We start from the raw sequence: 14,401 nt of genomic DNA on the forward strand, positions 1-14,401 counted from the left end.
AGGTATTATTGAAAGACAGTTTCAATTGCGTATGCACCAGGCATTACTGAGAACAGAAAAACAAGGAGTCAAAAGTTTGGAAGGCGTGGTGGTATTATTCACCAAGGACAAAGGGCATTCAATAAGCAAATACAGTTAAAACAGCACTGTAAAGATTAGATCTTGTGACAACCCAGTGGCACTTGGTGCAAGGTGCTATATACAGTTTAAGGTGAGGTAAAAAGTGCAAGTGCTTAAAAACAGCATAGGTGGCGCATAAAAGAAAATATATGCATCAATTAAAGCTTCAATTACAAAACAAGTTATAATCACTTGGAAAAACAATTATTTTTCTGGTAAGAGCTTTAAGTGCGATATGCGTCATATGAATCAGGCTGTGTGGTCGACGGCGTTTCGATCCCCTTAGGTTGGGATCGTCATCAGGACGGGGTTGTCGATGAGTACAGTGCTGTGGAAAAAGGGAGGAGTGGTGAGCGGGGCAATCTATAGGGGCGGGCGGGGGGAAGTGACGGGTGGGGGGTAGATGAACATGCATTCTGACTGAATGGCATCAGGTATATCGTGAACGAGGGAAAAGTGACTGGGGTGGTGGCCAGACAGGGAGAGAGAGTGCAAATTGGGGGTGACTAGTGTGGAAGGTTGGCAAGTAGTCCAATAAACCTCTTGGTGGAAAGGTGGTCCACGTATAAGAAATAGGGTGTACACTTACAAAGAGCCAAGCAGGGATGCGTGGCTGGCGGTACACGGCAGTTGTTTGAGGCCAGTTACTGAGGAAAGAAGTTAATTACTACATTTAGTACAAGAACCGCAAGAATAATAGGCGATTGCCAGGAGGTCTAAAAAGGTCAATACCTGGTAGTGGTACGTCCTAGGAATGCTCACGTAGTTGGGCAGCGTCTGGGTGAAAGAGGAGAACGAGCGGTAAGTTTAACTGATTATATCTCCGTGAGGTTTATTGGACTACTTGCCAACCTTCCACACTAGTCACCCCCAATTTGCACTCTCTCTCCCTGTCTGGCCACCACCCCAGTCACTTTTCCCTCGTTCACGATATACCTGATGCCATTCAGTCAGAATGCATGTTCATCTACCCCCCACCCGTCACTTCCCCCCGCCCGCCCCTATAGATTGCCCCGCTCACCACTCCTCCCTTTTTCCACAGCACTGTACTCATCGACAACCCCGTCCTGATGACGATCCCAACCTAAGGGGATCGAAACGCCGTCGACCACACAGCCTGATTCATATGACGCATATCGCACTTAAAGCTCTTACCAGAAAAATAATTGTTTTTCCAAGTGATTATAACTTGTTTTGTAATTGAAGCTTTAATTGATGCATATATTTTCTTTTATGCGCCACCTATGCTGTTTTTAAGCACTTGCACTTTTTACCTCACCTTAAACTGTATATAGCACCTTGCACCAAGTGCCACTGGGTTGTCACAAGATCTAATCTTTACAGTGCTGTTTTAACTGTATTTGCTTATTGAATGCCCTTTGTCCTTGGTGAATAATACCACCACGCCTTCCAAACTTTTGACTCCTTGTTTTTCTGTTCTCAGTAATGCCTGGTGCATACGCAATTGAAACTGTCTTTCAATAATACCTGTTGGGAATTGTTTTTGTTTACATGATACACCCATCCCAACGTGGTCTATGGGTTCCCTCCTGTTTTTCCTATAAGCATTGTAAATGCAGCGCATCTGTGGTGGCGCAAGGGAAAACTTGCGTCACGTACCTTTACTGGCGCATCCCTGCTGATTTGCAGGGATGTGCCAGGAAACGTAAATCTGCCCCTACGAGTCTCACTAAAGGGCTGCAGCCTGTGGAGGAATCATGTTTTTGAATGCAGGAATCGGGTGGGAAGCGAGAGACTAGCCTTGAAATAGGTATTCTCCCGCTTGAATCGGGAGTGTTGGCTTATGGCTGCTAGGCGTTTTCCCATCCTGCGCTGAATAACCAAAATAACCATTATTCATGACGAGCTGGCCTTGTCATCCGCGCACGGCAGGTAAGCGCCATGACGAGCCCAGCTCGTCATTAGCTTCGAAGGGGTTAAGTAACCTGGTCTGTGATTACTATCACAACACCGCAATACTAATCATATTAGTAGATTGGGATGATTTTCATTGAACGCTTGTTCTAACTAAAGAAAAGGTGGGCAATCCTTGATAGAGAAAAATGTACAATTTGAAACAAATTAGAGAGGTGATACCATGGTTTTAAAGCTTTTGGACAGGTTTCAAGCTACACCCACACCTTTTTCTTCATACATTCTTACTTTACCAAAGTATAAAAGGATCCTCAGGAAACTCCCACTGTCACTGCCTGGAGGGTTTCTAACACTGTGGCATACGTCACATGCCAGAGTTAGGCTCCAACCCACCACAGGCCTGTCAAACCAGCCGTTCCGGTACATTTGCCTATAATGCCAATGAGACCCTCAAGGTATGTTGCGCAGCTGGAAGGGGGCGAAACGTGGGTTTATCGTCACACGCAAAGGAAGGCTTTCTGAACACTCAGGGCTGCCAGTGAACACCTACTACCATGGGTGGCGCGGAAGAAGAACCCGAAATGGGCATCGGTCTCACAGGTAAAGGGAAACTGCAGATACCCTCTGCGAGCGACCCCCACTTACTTTAACTCTCCCCCTCTCAGAGATATGTTTGCGCGTAGCCGCGTTAGTGCTCTACGGGTGAGTCAAGTCCTGCGGAAAAGTTAACACCTGCGTGTCCTGGCTGAATCCCGCTGCAGCTGTGTACATGAAACATTGGCGCTGGGGGACATAGAATAAACTACTGGCATGGACGACAGACTACATTTCACGGGCTACCCTGTTCTTTCACACTGGTGTGCGCTCCAATACCATTTGCACGCTGCCTTGGACCGAAAAGTCGTTCAAATTTCAAACGACGTCGGTGCTTTCTTAGAGTATGAATAATTCAAGAGTAATCCAAATATTGTAAAATTTTAAAAACGCGTTTTTGCTATAGGCTGACTTTTTATTTGCCCTAGATTTTTACTTTTGAAAGCCCTCGACAAGTGGTCTGTACTACATTTTTTCAAAATATACGAGCTTATTAATTTGAAAGCCCCCTGCGCCGCCGTTATGTCACTTTTTCCCATATTAGAAGTGACTGCACCTGCGACGCATGGGGCTTGCAAATAAGCCCCATTGTGTTTACGTTTTTAAAGAATTACATCACAGGAAATAGAAAAGTTCATTGCAATCTACAAATTATATTGTGTTCTTGCCAATATACTACTTCTTAAGCGCAGTTGTTTACAGCAACTCACGCAAATGACTTCATGATATGTACAGCATTCTGACATAAACATGGACCGAATACGAGATATTTAAAACTATAAAGCGGGTCAATGGAATATGTGGCAACAGGGGTAACAAATTATGTGGCAGGTTGTCAAAATTGAGTAGCAAGACAAATAATGCTGCACTTTCTTTAACAGTATTCACTTTTATGTCATGTCAACATAGTGTCTGGGCAAAGAGTCCACCTCACTAGTAGCAGTTTCACACCTGAATGAAGCAGTCCGCTTGACAAGCTATCTTTTACAAAGTGCCTGCTTCTCAGACGCATTATATGCTGCTACATTTTAATCCGTTTGAACAATGAAAGTATTTTCAGGATGAAAGTATTATCAGGATTGATTAAGTGGCAATTGTGAAAAATTCATAATTATGCCTAAAATCCAGCAGCAGCTAATTTGCACAACTCCAGTGGCACTGACTATAAATAAGCATTTCATTGGTTTCGAATGGGCGCTGGAGCAAACGGCTTGCCACACAATTGTTTGGTTATAAGCCGAAATAAGTCATTTAATTGCAGTAAAATATAACCTTACCTGCAAATATTCACAAATATCTCAATGTCCCAGAAATTTGCCAAGTGGACCTTTCACATCCAAATGAGATAAAAACTCAGTATAAACCCTTTGCAACAAGCAACCAGCAGGAGTTGACTCATTATTCCTAAACATTTTTTTGCTTTGGATGGCAGTGCAAAAAACGGTTTAGGATTGACTCCCGCTCAATCAGACTTATCAGCGTTTATATCTTCGTGTGCCCTGCTGCCCAGCAACGCCTTGCCGGACCCGCTGCGCGGGTCCCGCTGCGTAGCGAGACTCTCTGTGTGGGAAGAGAGGGGGAGTCTAATTGCAATCACCAACTTTCGGATCCCGGCGGGGCTGCGAGCTGCCTAGCAGGGACTCCAGTGACCAGGAGTCCCTGCGTGCAACACCTGTGGCCGCTCTCCCTGCCGGCACCGCCCCTGACAGGCGGAGTGAAAATACAGCGTCTCCCTTGCATTCCGGGAAACCTCAATCAGACTTATCAGCGTTTGGATCTTCGTGTGCCCTGCTGCCCAGCAACGCCTTGCCGGACCCGCTGCGCGGGTCCCGCTGCGTAGCGAGACTCTCTGTGTGGGAAGAGAGGGGGAGTCTAATTGCAATCACCAACCTTCGGATCCCGGCGGGGCTGCGAGCTGCCTAGCAGGGACTCCAGTGACCAGGAGTCCCTGCGTGCAACACCTGTGGCCGCTCTCCCTGCCGGCACCGCCCCTGACAGGCGGAGTGAAAATACAGCGTCTCCCTTGCATTCCGGGAAACCTCAATCAGACTTATCAGCGTTTGGATCTTCGTGTGCCCTGCTGCCCAGCAACGCCTTGCCGGACCCGCTGCGCGGGTCCCGCTGCGTAGCGAGACTCTCTGTGTGGGAAGAGAGGGGGAGTCTAATTGCAATCACCAACCTTCGGATCCCGGCGGGGCTGCGAGCTGCCTAGCAGGGACTCCAGTGACCAGGAGTCCCTGCGTGCAACACCTGTGGCCGCTCTCCCTGCCGGCACCGCCCCCTGCCCTCCCCTATTTCACAGGGTGGAGTACCCGCTGCGCGGGAGCGACCGGGGTGAAGACCCGGCAAAGAGCGGGCCGTTTGAGGCCGTTCGAGTACGGCAGAGTCCGGCCCAGGCCCACCCCCCCTGGCCGATTGGAGGGCCTCAAGGTAGGCGGCGGACCTCGCCATACCAACTCCTGCCCTCTGGTGTAGCAAGGACGGACTGAAATTTACTGTGAGATTTAACCCCACGTACCCCTTATAATGCCGTTAAGGTCAGGTAAAGAACGAACAGTGCAAATCCACACTACCAAGGGAGTCGTATCAGGCCCCCTTGACGCTTTTATCTCACGGGCTACGGGGATTCTGGAGAAGGAAATTGCTATGGTCGAAAAAAGACTCTCACTTGATCTTATCAGCGGCAAGCGCTCATCACTGGGGGGACTAGCCACCATTACCTCCCCTGCACCACATGCTGCCTTTAATTGCGTTCAAACTTCTTCTACGGACGCTATTGTCCATTTAGAAAGTGTGGGGGTGAGCCCAACTGCCTCTATCCCGAAGGAAGAAGGGTACAGTTTAGATGACTCTCAAGTCAGTCAGGGGGGCGATTCACAGATTAGTGGGGGGCTCGAACCTAGCCAGTTATCTGGATACCTTCCCCTTAATAACTCCAACACTGCCGAAACTACAAACTTCCCAGTGTCCAATACTGATCTTAACATCAAAAAGAGAAAGCTGGATTCCAGACTGTCGGGGGGGAGAGAACGAAAGATTCTAAAAACAAATGACGTCCCAGATAAAGGGAGCCAGGGTTCTGAGCTTCCCCCTGACACCCAAAACCCCTCTGTATTTGCTAATATGGTGTGCCCTTCCCTGATGTCCTTGGGTTCCTCTAGCACTTGCCCTATGTGCCTTAACAGCGACGAAATTTTGTTAGTAAAAATGGAGGCCATGTTTAAAACTTTATTACTACCTGTTTTGGAGCGGACAAGGCTCATGACCTCAAAAATTGACAGCTTGGAGGCTATAACCAGCTCAAACCATGCTATGCTACAAAACCTTCTTGGCACTAGCCATACGGGTGCCAGTAAAACACAAATAGCTACTAAGGACCCCGTTATTAATAATCAGGCAAGGAGTAAACCATCCCATAACAAAATTCTAGGGCCAAATACCAATACGCCAAAAGGGGGGGGGGGGGGGGGAAGCAAAAAGCTACTTCCTCCAAACCAGTCACGAGCACTCTTACACAGGCACCCAAGACAAAAATTATGGATAAACAAAATACAGGTGGGCAACAAAATACGGGACTACCCCTACAAACTAAAACAAATCCTGCCCCCACCAGCACAAATAGAGACCCTGTGGGCCAACGCACCACTACCAATCACAGGGAGGGGAGTCGTAGAAGATTTACCACCCCTCGTGTTGATCTACCGATCGAAGCAGCCCAACACACTATAGTCCTGACAGGTGTAGCCCCGTTAAAACCAGGCAGCAAGGAGTCATATGGGGATCTCCGCAATAAAGTAATCTTCTGGCTAAATAAAAACCGTCCCCTACCACCCTCCTCTCCTACGGAGATATTATTTGTAAGAAGAGTAGATTGGTTGGGTCATGGGACTAAAGACCTGGAGGGAGATTGCATTTTGATCTCGTTTAAGGATGCATGGGTGGTAGATGCCATCCGAAGAGAACCTAGATTTGCAAGACAGGGGGATGTACAAACTTTAGCCCTATCATATTTTTACCCCCATAGGCAAATACCCCCCCAACCTTACCCCATTTTTCGTCAGGCCCCACCCATAAGACGCCCCTTGGTACTAACCCCTCTCGACCGACAGCGCCCATTCCTTTTTAATCACTTTGGCCCCCTCTCTGACCTCGAGGCCATAGATTGACTCCACGCTACATCCAGTGAGTCTTCCCCTGTTAAAGCAGTTGGTCGCGAGCCTATTGGGTACTGTATGGCGAGCCCATATCCAATTAACAACCTAGCTGCTGTTGGGGGAGGCCTAGAGACTAGGGTACTCAATCTACCTGTATACAGAGATGTTCAAGAGGCGAGGATAAACGACGATACCACGGTCAATGCCAAGCCCATGGAGATTAAGAAGGGTAGAGGGCACAAACAGGCAGCCATCCCAGTTCCACCTTTGAAATCTCCCCCTGTGGTCCCAACCAATGATAACTTGAAAATCTTGTCTTGGAATATCGCAGGAATCAAGGCCCGCTTTTCCTCTACAGACTGGCTGAACTTTGTGGATAACTACGACATCATTTTGCTCCAAGAAACCTGGGCAACCGATCCAGTCTTTAAGCTGGGATATATCAACTTCTTTAAACTTGCGATCAAAGGGGGCAAAGGGCGTGCCTAGGGTGGACTAACGATTTGGGTGAAGCAGTCACTGTGTCTCTATCCGACTGAGCTTCTTGTTCAGCATCCGGATCTCCTCCTAATCAAACTAAGCAAAACTAACCAACGGGATCTGCACATTTTTAACATTTATGCCAGAGGTTTGCCTGGTGGCCGAAGCCCGCCATTGTTGAATACCATTGATTACAAAATTGCTGAAATGGGCAGCGGGAATGTCACCATCTTAGCTGGAGATTTAAATTGCACCATAGAGCCACTGTTCGATATGGGGGACAGTTGGAGCACGGCCGAGGACCCTGCTTGGGACATCCCTGATCTAATTGTCGATGAAAGGGCTAAAGCAACAGAGGCGGCAGTGAACTGGATGGCATTCTGCCTAAATAGGGGATTCCGAGCTTGCAATGGCCGTACAATCTCGGATAAAGAAGCCAACTGTACTTTCGATAATGGTCTAAGGCAGAGCCGCATTGACTATATTTTGTTAAAATTGGAATATTGGTTTTTATTAGTTGACATGGTAGTAATACAGCGTCCGGAAAGTGACCATAATCCGCTGTTACTATCATTGAAACTGCCAGATCTAAAGAGACAAGAGGAGTCTACCACCTCACATACAGGGGACGTTTTGCTAACTAATGATAGGAGGAGATTGAAATGGTCCCAGGTCATGGAAGACAAATCATTATGGGACAATGTTAATACAATGGCCAATAATGTGTATAACGAGATGTTGAAAATTGATCTGTTGGGGGCAAACCCGGGCTTGGCAAACAATGTTATGAATCTTCATACTAGATGCTTTGACCAGTTAAAGTCCCTACTTTCCCTCCCGTGCCGAAGTGCTTCCTCCAAAACGAATCCCTTGCCCCAGAAATGGTACAACAAAAAATGTAGGGAGGCACACTCGGAGCTTATCTCAACTATTAAATCTCGGGACATGGTCGCAGTTAGGGCGGCTAGGCTCATTACAGAAAAACCCTCTGGGAATCTAAACGGGAGTGGGAGGATAGGTTCTGGATAGATCTCCTGGAGGCGTCCATCTCAAACAACCAAAAAAAGTTTTTGGATCTAGTCAAGTGGGGGAAGGATCCGGATTCATCTACCCCGGCTAACCATGTACCCCTTGACGAATGGGTAACATTCTATTCCGCCCAATTTAGAGCTGATGACCCCAAAGCTATAAAACCCCCAGGCAGGTCACCCCCGTTAAGCACCCACGGGGAGAAACTAATTTTCTCAGTTCCAGAGGCCGAACTGGCCCTTGGCCTGACCCTGCGAGGGAAAGCTCCTGGCATGGATCTGATACCGGCGGACCTATTTAAATCTAATCCAGCCTTGTGGCTCCCATACATAACCATGATCGCTAACTCCTTAGCCAATGGAGCCACGATTCCAAAATCATGGAAGGGAGCAGAGATAATTCCGATATATAAAAAGGGCGATAAGTCCAAGCCAGGGAATTACCGCCCTATTAGTTTAATCGATTCCATACAAAAAATCATCGCTCGTATGCTCCTGGGACGGGTCCAGGGCTGGATCGAAACAGAGGGCATATTATCTCCCATGCAGGCGGGCTTTAGATCGGGAATAAGCACCATAGATCAGGTGTTTAGACTCTGCCTGATCTATTGGAAGGTGGTCTGGCTCGGCGGCGGTACCATCTTTGCTGCATTCATTGATCTAAACATTTCCCGTAACTAGAGGTGTCCGTCAGGGGTGCATCCTGGCACCAACACTTTTCCTTTTATTCATCGACCAAGTGGTGAAATTCTTCATGGATACCCCCACTGACGCCCCTATGGTGGCTGGGATGAGATTCCCGCTACTCATCTTCGCCGCCGACACCCTACTCCTCTCAAGAACACGCAGCGGGCTGCAGCGGGCCTTGGACCGCTTCGAGGAGTTTTGTGCCATTAACAACTTGGCGGTAAATGTGGGGAAAACAAAGTTTATGGTCTTCACTAGAAACCATCCAGTCCGGAGTTCCGTGAGGTTGAACGGAGTCAATCTCGAGCAAGTCGAGACCATGACCTACCTGGGGGTTACCCTTGACAGCCGCTTGAGATGGAAAGATCAAACTAACATCCAACATCTCAAGCTTGCACGTTTGACTGGCTGTCTTATAAAAGAGCAAAAAGGATCTACCACCAAGCGGGTTCTCCCAGCCCTCAGGATCTATGACGCCAAAATTACCACCGCCATTCTTTATGGCGCAGATCTTTGGGGCTATATGGACCTGCTCAACCTTTTTAAAACCCAATGTAAGTTCCTTCGGAACTTAGTAGGTCTTCAACAGTCGACCCCCTCAATTCCCCTTTGCTTGGACCTAGGGTGCCCTCCGATCAACGAGATGGCTAGATTTAGGTTGGTGGCCCTGTGGAGACGAATATGGACCTCTCCTGACCTGTCTCTCTTCGCAAAAGAACTAGCTGAAGTCAGGTCAATTAGCGGATCCGGAAAAATCCCATGGTTCTTAGCTGTGAAAACCACTCTCATCGACATGGGCCTAGGACAACTGTGGACATCCCCCTTATCCAATGCTTTCCCCTCTAAACAAGAGTTCAAATCCCTGTACTGGGCCTCGATTCGCCTAAAAAGAGTCTCACTCTCTAGCAATATCAGCCTCACAGGCAGGTTTCTAACATTTAAGCTAGACCTATCCCGAGAGCCCTATTGGGATGTAATAACTAAACCGCTAGACAGGAAACTGTATCATCAGTTCAGAGTGGGGTCTTTGCCTTTGAACTCTTTTACAAACAAATGGTCTACAGGGACATCGATTTACTGTAAAGGTTGCCCGGGACAGAAAGAATCAGAAGGACATTTTCTTTTTGCTTGCCCTAGATATGCTGTACCCCGAAAGAAATGGTTAAAACCATTGTTCCAGAGATTACCATTTAAAACATCTGCTGAAGCCATTTGGGCGCTAAAGACCAACACTTCTGAGCTCTTTGTTGTAAGTCTGGCTAAATATCTGGGTTGGGCCTGGCTTTTAAGGTTAAAACATACGTCAGAGTTGCCAGAGCCCACACATAGTGCCTCATAAAGCGACAAACTATGTATACTGCTTAAATCATCTGTTTTTAGATTTTTCCATCGGCATCCATTGTACATTAGGCAAGAATTGGTTTCCCATTGATCGATATGATCGAAATGTATCACTAAAATACCATGTGCTCTTTATTATATTCAGGTTCTCTTTTTTCTGACATCTAATGCTTCTTTTAACTACTCTTTTTTGGTTTGTTTGAAATGTACCTAGTCTTTGCTCACTGATGCTCTGCATCTTTTTCTTTTCAAATAGTTTTTTTCTCTTAAAAACTTTTTTTGTTTGATTTATTATAGTATTTTAAATGTGTCTTTTATGATTTGTTAAAAATCGAAATAAAGACTTGAAACCTGACTCCCGCTTGTGATTACAACCTTTTTTGTTAACAATATTAAAGGTGCATGTCTCACTCTCTGATGAATGGAAATGCTGGCCTTTTACCGGAAATTCCTGCTTGACATTTTGATGATTCTGCACCTCTTCTTGAGAACGTTTTCTTTTGATATTCCTTCTCTGCCTGGTTTAGGATAGCTTATACGTTGGCAGATGTGTTTTCATCATCTCTATAGTCCCACTGCATGGCTGAATTCTCTCGCTCCTTTCGAACTGTAACACAAAATCTGAGTGGCTGATATGAATGGCACTAAATGCCACAGCATTTGGATGACAGCATGTTTTGTGGGTAAGACTATAAGGTCACCTTTGGAGGTCAGTTAAGCACCGTGCACCAGCCAGAGGGCAAATGTTTGGGCATGGGGCAGTATTATATTTTATCATATTTTTTGTTTTGGATTACAAATCCATAAAACATACAGTAAAATATGGCAGATAGCGCGTAGTGACAGTAATAGCAAATAAAACATTCCAACATTTAAAAATAAGCAAATGACTTTCGTTATTAAAAACAACCACACCATAAAATCAACATTACAATTAATTTCTTATTGTATTCAGGTATTTTCAATTCCTTTTCTTGACAATCCCTCATCCAATATTATTTAAGATTGTAACTTAATAAGGTAATATCCAGCTGCAGGATAAAAAAAGGAAGCACAGTCCCCAGATATGAGTAGTCCTGCTTCCTGAGACTCGAGCAGGGATATAGTTGAATCTACTGGTCACTTACGGATAAGCCAAGCAGGGCCGGACTGGGAACCAGAACCGGCCCTGGCAAAGTGCTCGGCCGGCCCCCTCCCCCCGCCGGGAGGAGGAGGAGGTGCGACCGCGCTATGTGCCAGGGCCGGTTTTCGGACATTTTTGTTACAGGGCTGTTTTTGCAGCATAACGGCCCTGTAACAAAAACGGCCCCCAGGGGGCCAAAATCGGCCCCCAACCATGCGGCCCACCGGGGAATTGCCCGGTGCCCGCAACGGCCAGTCCGGGCCTGAAGCCAAGTGACATGTAAGAATTTTTGGCCATGCCAACCATGATCAGTTCTTTAGTGTAATTAAGTAGCTACAACTTTATTATTAGATTAATTAAAATCGTTACAATATGAAATACAGTGAAAAATAAAATTCATTAAAACAATAAAAACATCTTGGTTTGTGGCGTCGGAAGGATCTAAATGCTCAGAATTCAGTATCCCAGCTATAAAAAGTTGTCCTATTTTTTGTAAGGAAGCAAGAGGTGGCTTAACATGTATGTTTGTCATTTAGCTCTACCAAAGACAATCAGGATTCATGTTGTCTGGGTGGAAAAAGTGCTTTGTGCAAGGGAGAACCCTGTGCAAATGGTGACTGGAATCAGGACCGTCTTTAGCGCTGGTGGCGCCCTGTGAGACAATGTCTGTTGGCGCACCCCCCATGACCACCTCTGCCACAGATTCCCTCACTAGCACCCTTTAACAGTGCCTCTCAAGTCTCCATAACCACTGTCTCTCAGATTCCTTTAGTACTATAACACAGAGACAATCATATGTGTTTAAATGAGTGTATAGAAAATGTCACATCAGACAGTACTACACGGTGTAGTGTAGGAGTGGCATGTCATCGATACTGGTAGGTAATATAGTTAAAGTTCTTATTTAGGAAGAGCACATATTGAGAATTTAAAACGCAACATCATTGTTAAGGGTTCTCTTTCATAATAAGAATTATTTTCTACCCAAATGAACCCTTTTCACAAGATTAGAATCATGAAAGACTGGGCAAAAAACATATATCTCTGACATATACTTTACAGTTTACATGCAGCTCTACTGTGACAGTTAATAGCTCAATGTTCTATATTAGGATTTTGACTTATAAACGATCAGTAACAAAAGGAGCTCTCTGACAGAAGCAGTAACACACTGACCTATTTACATTATATGCACCTCGTTATCTGCATGGTACACTTTCTTAGCAGCAGGAATTTTAACCATCTGCGCTACCTTAGGATGAGTCAAAATTTTCATTAGACAAACCTCCGGTCACTTTCCAGGAAAACGATTAATCACAGGACTTCTCTTGACATTTTAATTGATGTCAGAAAGTTGCTGGAGGCCAGGATGAGGCAGCAGGTGCTTTTAAAATGATGAAACACATTTTCAAAAATGCCGCCCCCCACCCCAAGTCAACGCCCACTGCGGTCGCACCGATCGCATGGCCCTAGAGCGGGCCCTGACTGTAGTACGAGTACTGTGAGCAAGCCGGGTATTCAAGTCCAGTGCAGTTTTAGTGGGCATGGTGCTTTGGCTCCATCATTGGTGGAGACCGGAGATCACTGCTGAGTGTGCTGGGCAGACTGGTAATGGGCTTTCTTGAAGGCCTGGCCAACTCCCTGTAGATACTTTATTGTTTGAGAGATTGCTAGAGGGTCCCCAAAGTTTAAATATGCTGTTATTGCTTGTCTTCAGAGGCGAACCCCACCCTGATTCCAGAAGGCCCTGAGACAGTGGCAGCGCAGATATAAACTAGACCTGCAGAGGCAGAAAGTGTGGGTAGTGTCTTATTTTGGCTGGCCACACAACCTACCGGGAGCTTCTTCTCCTGCCCTTAGCCTGCGTGCGCGTTGGGAGGAAAGCAGCCAAAGCGATGTTTTCAGAAGGCTCCAAAGATCCTGCTACTGAAGTCTTTGCCCAAATATGGTTGTGGTTTGAGCAGTGTGTAACTATTTTGTACCATCAATGAATGGGTGAGGTTCTCAAGAGAAGCCTTGTCCTCTAGTGATGGGATTAGTTTTTCACATTTTCCTAGTCACCATTTGAAACAACTCAATAGTGAGCATTGCCGACCACAGCTGAGCTAGTTCGAGCTGATCAATGGAATCTTAGAGGTATTTTCTGGCTGCTGACTAGGGTTTGTTGATTTCCAACCATATGTTGTGATTTATGGTGTTTCTTCAGCGGACTGGAACATAGAGCATATGTTGACGAATGCTGCGCTTCTAGCTATCGTTTGTTTGGCTAGAACAAGTTCTAGCCTGATCTGGGCAGCAAATGTGTATCTGGGTAGGTGGAATGTTTCCCTATAGATTTTAATGACAGCATTGACCAGAGTGGTTGAGGCCCTCCCTAGAAAGGCTTCACTTCCATATGCCAGAGTTGGGACCCTAGCTATTTAAAAAAAATTGGGCTGTATGATAGCCCATTCAGGTTCCTGAGAAGTACCCACTGCCAATGCAAGCCCTTTCCTCTTTATTTCCTCCCTATATGCTGTGAAGCTCCCTTTATTGTTGAATGTTAGACTGAGATATTTGTATTCAGTGACTTTTTCAACCTTTGTGGAGTTGAGGGACCAGCTGTAAAGCCAATTCTTATGCAGCAATTCATGATTTTGGTTTTCTTGGTGTTGATTGTCAGGCCATTTCCTAACACCACCACCTTGGTCCTGCTGAAGAAAACCATTTAATTGGCATACAGCAAGCTTGAAAGGTGGATAGTGCCAAGCTTAGGAGCGTGAGAATTAACCGAAGCCAAGGATGAAGAGAGTTCTGCCAAGAATATATTTAAAAGCATCAGGACTAGGACACATCCCTGCTTAAGCCCTCTGGACGTTGGGATAGTACTGGAATGGTTAGCTCCATTGGCCAGCTTTATTCTGACCCAAGTGTCAGTAAATAGGTTTTTGATTGCTCTTAAAAGCATTGCAGTGCATCCAGTTCTTTAACTTGCTTCAGAGCAGATTTCGTGAGACATG

General features: G+C 46.1%; 1 protein-coding gene across 2 annotated transcripts in view; it reads left to right on the top strand.

The window, feature by feature from the left end:
* The first annotated feature begins 2,444 nt into the window (after positions 1-2,444).
* SLC18B1 (solute carrier family 18 member B1) overlaps positions 2,445-14,401 on the top strand; it is a 569,858-nt gene continuing 557,901 nt past the window's right edge. For both annotated transcript variants that reach the window (XM_086925400.1, XM_086925401.1), the window contains exon 1: positions 2,445-2,595. In XM_086925400.1, the coding sequence (XP_086781526.1) occupies positions 2,550-2,595 (46 nt within the window). In that variant the 5' untranslated portion in view covers positions 2,445-2,549. The remainder of the gene's footprint in view (positions 2,596-14,401) is intronic.

Source organism: Lissotriton vulgaris, chromosome 6 (genome assembly GCF_964263255.1).
Source record: "Lissotriton vulgaris chromosome 6, aLisVul1.2, whole genome shotgun sequence".
Taxonomy (NCBI): Eukaryota; Metazoa; Chordata; class Amphibia; order Caudata; family Salamandridae; genus Lissotriton; species Lissotriton vulgaris.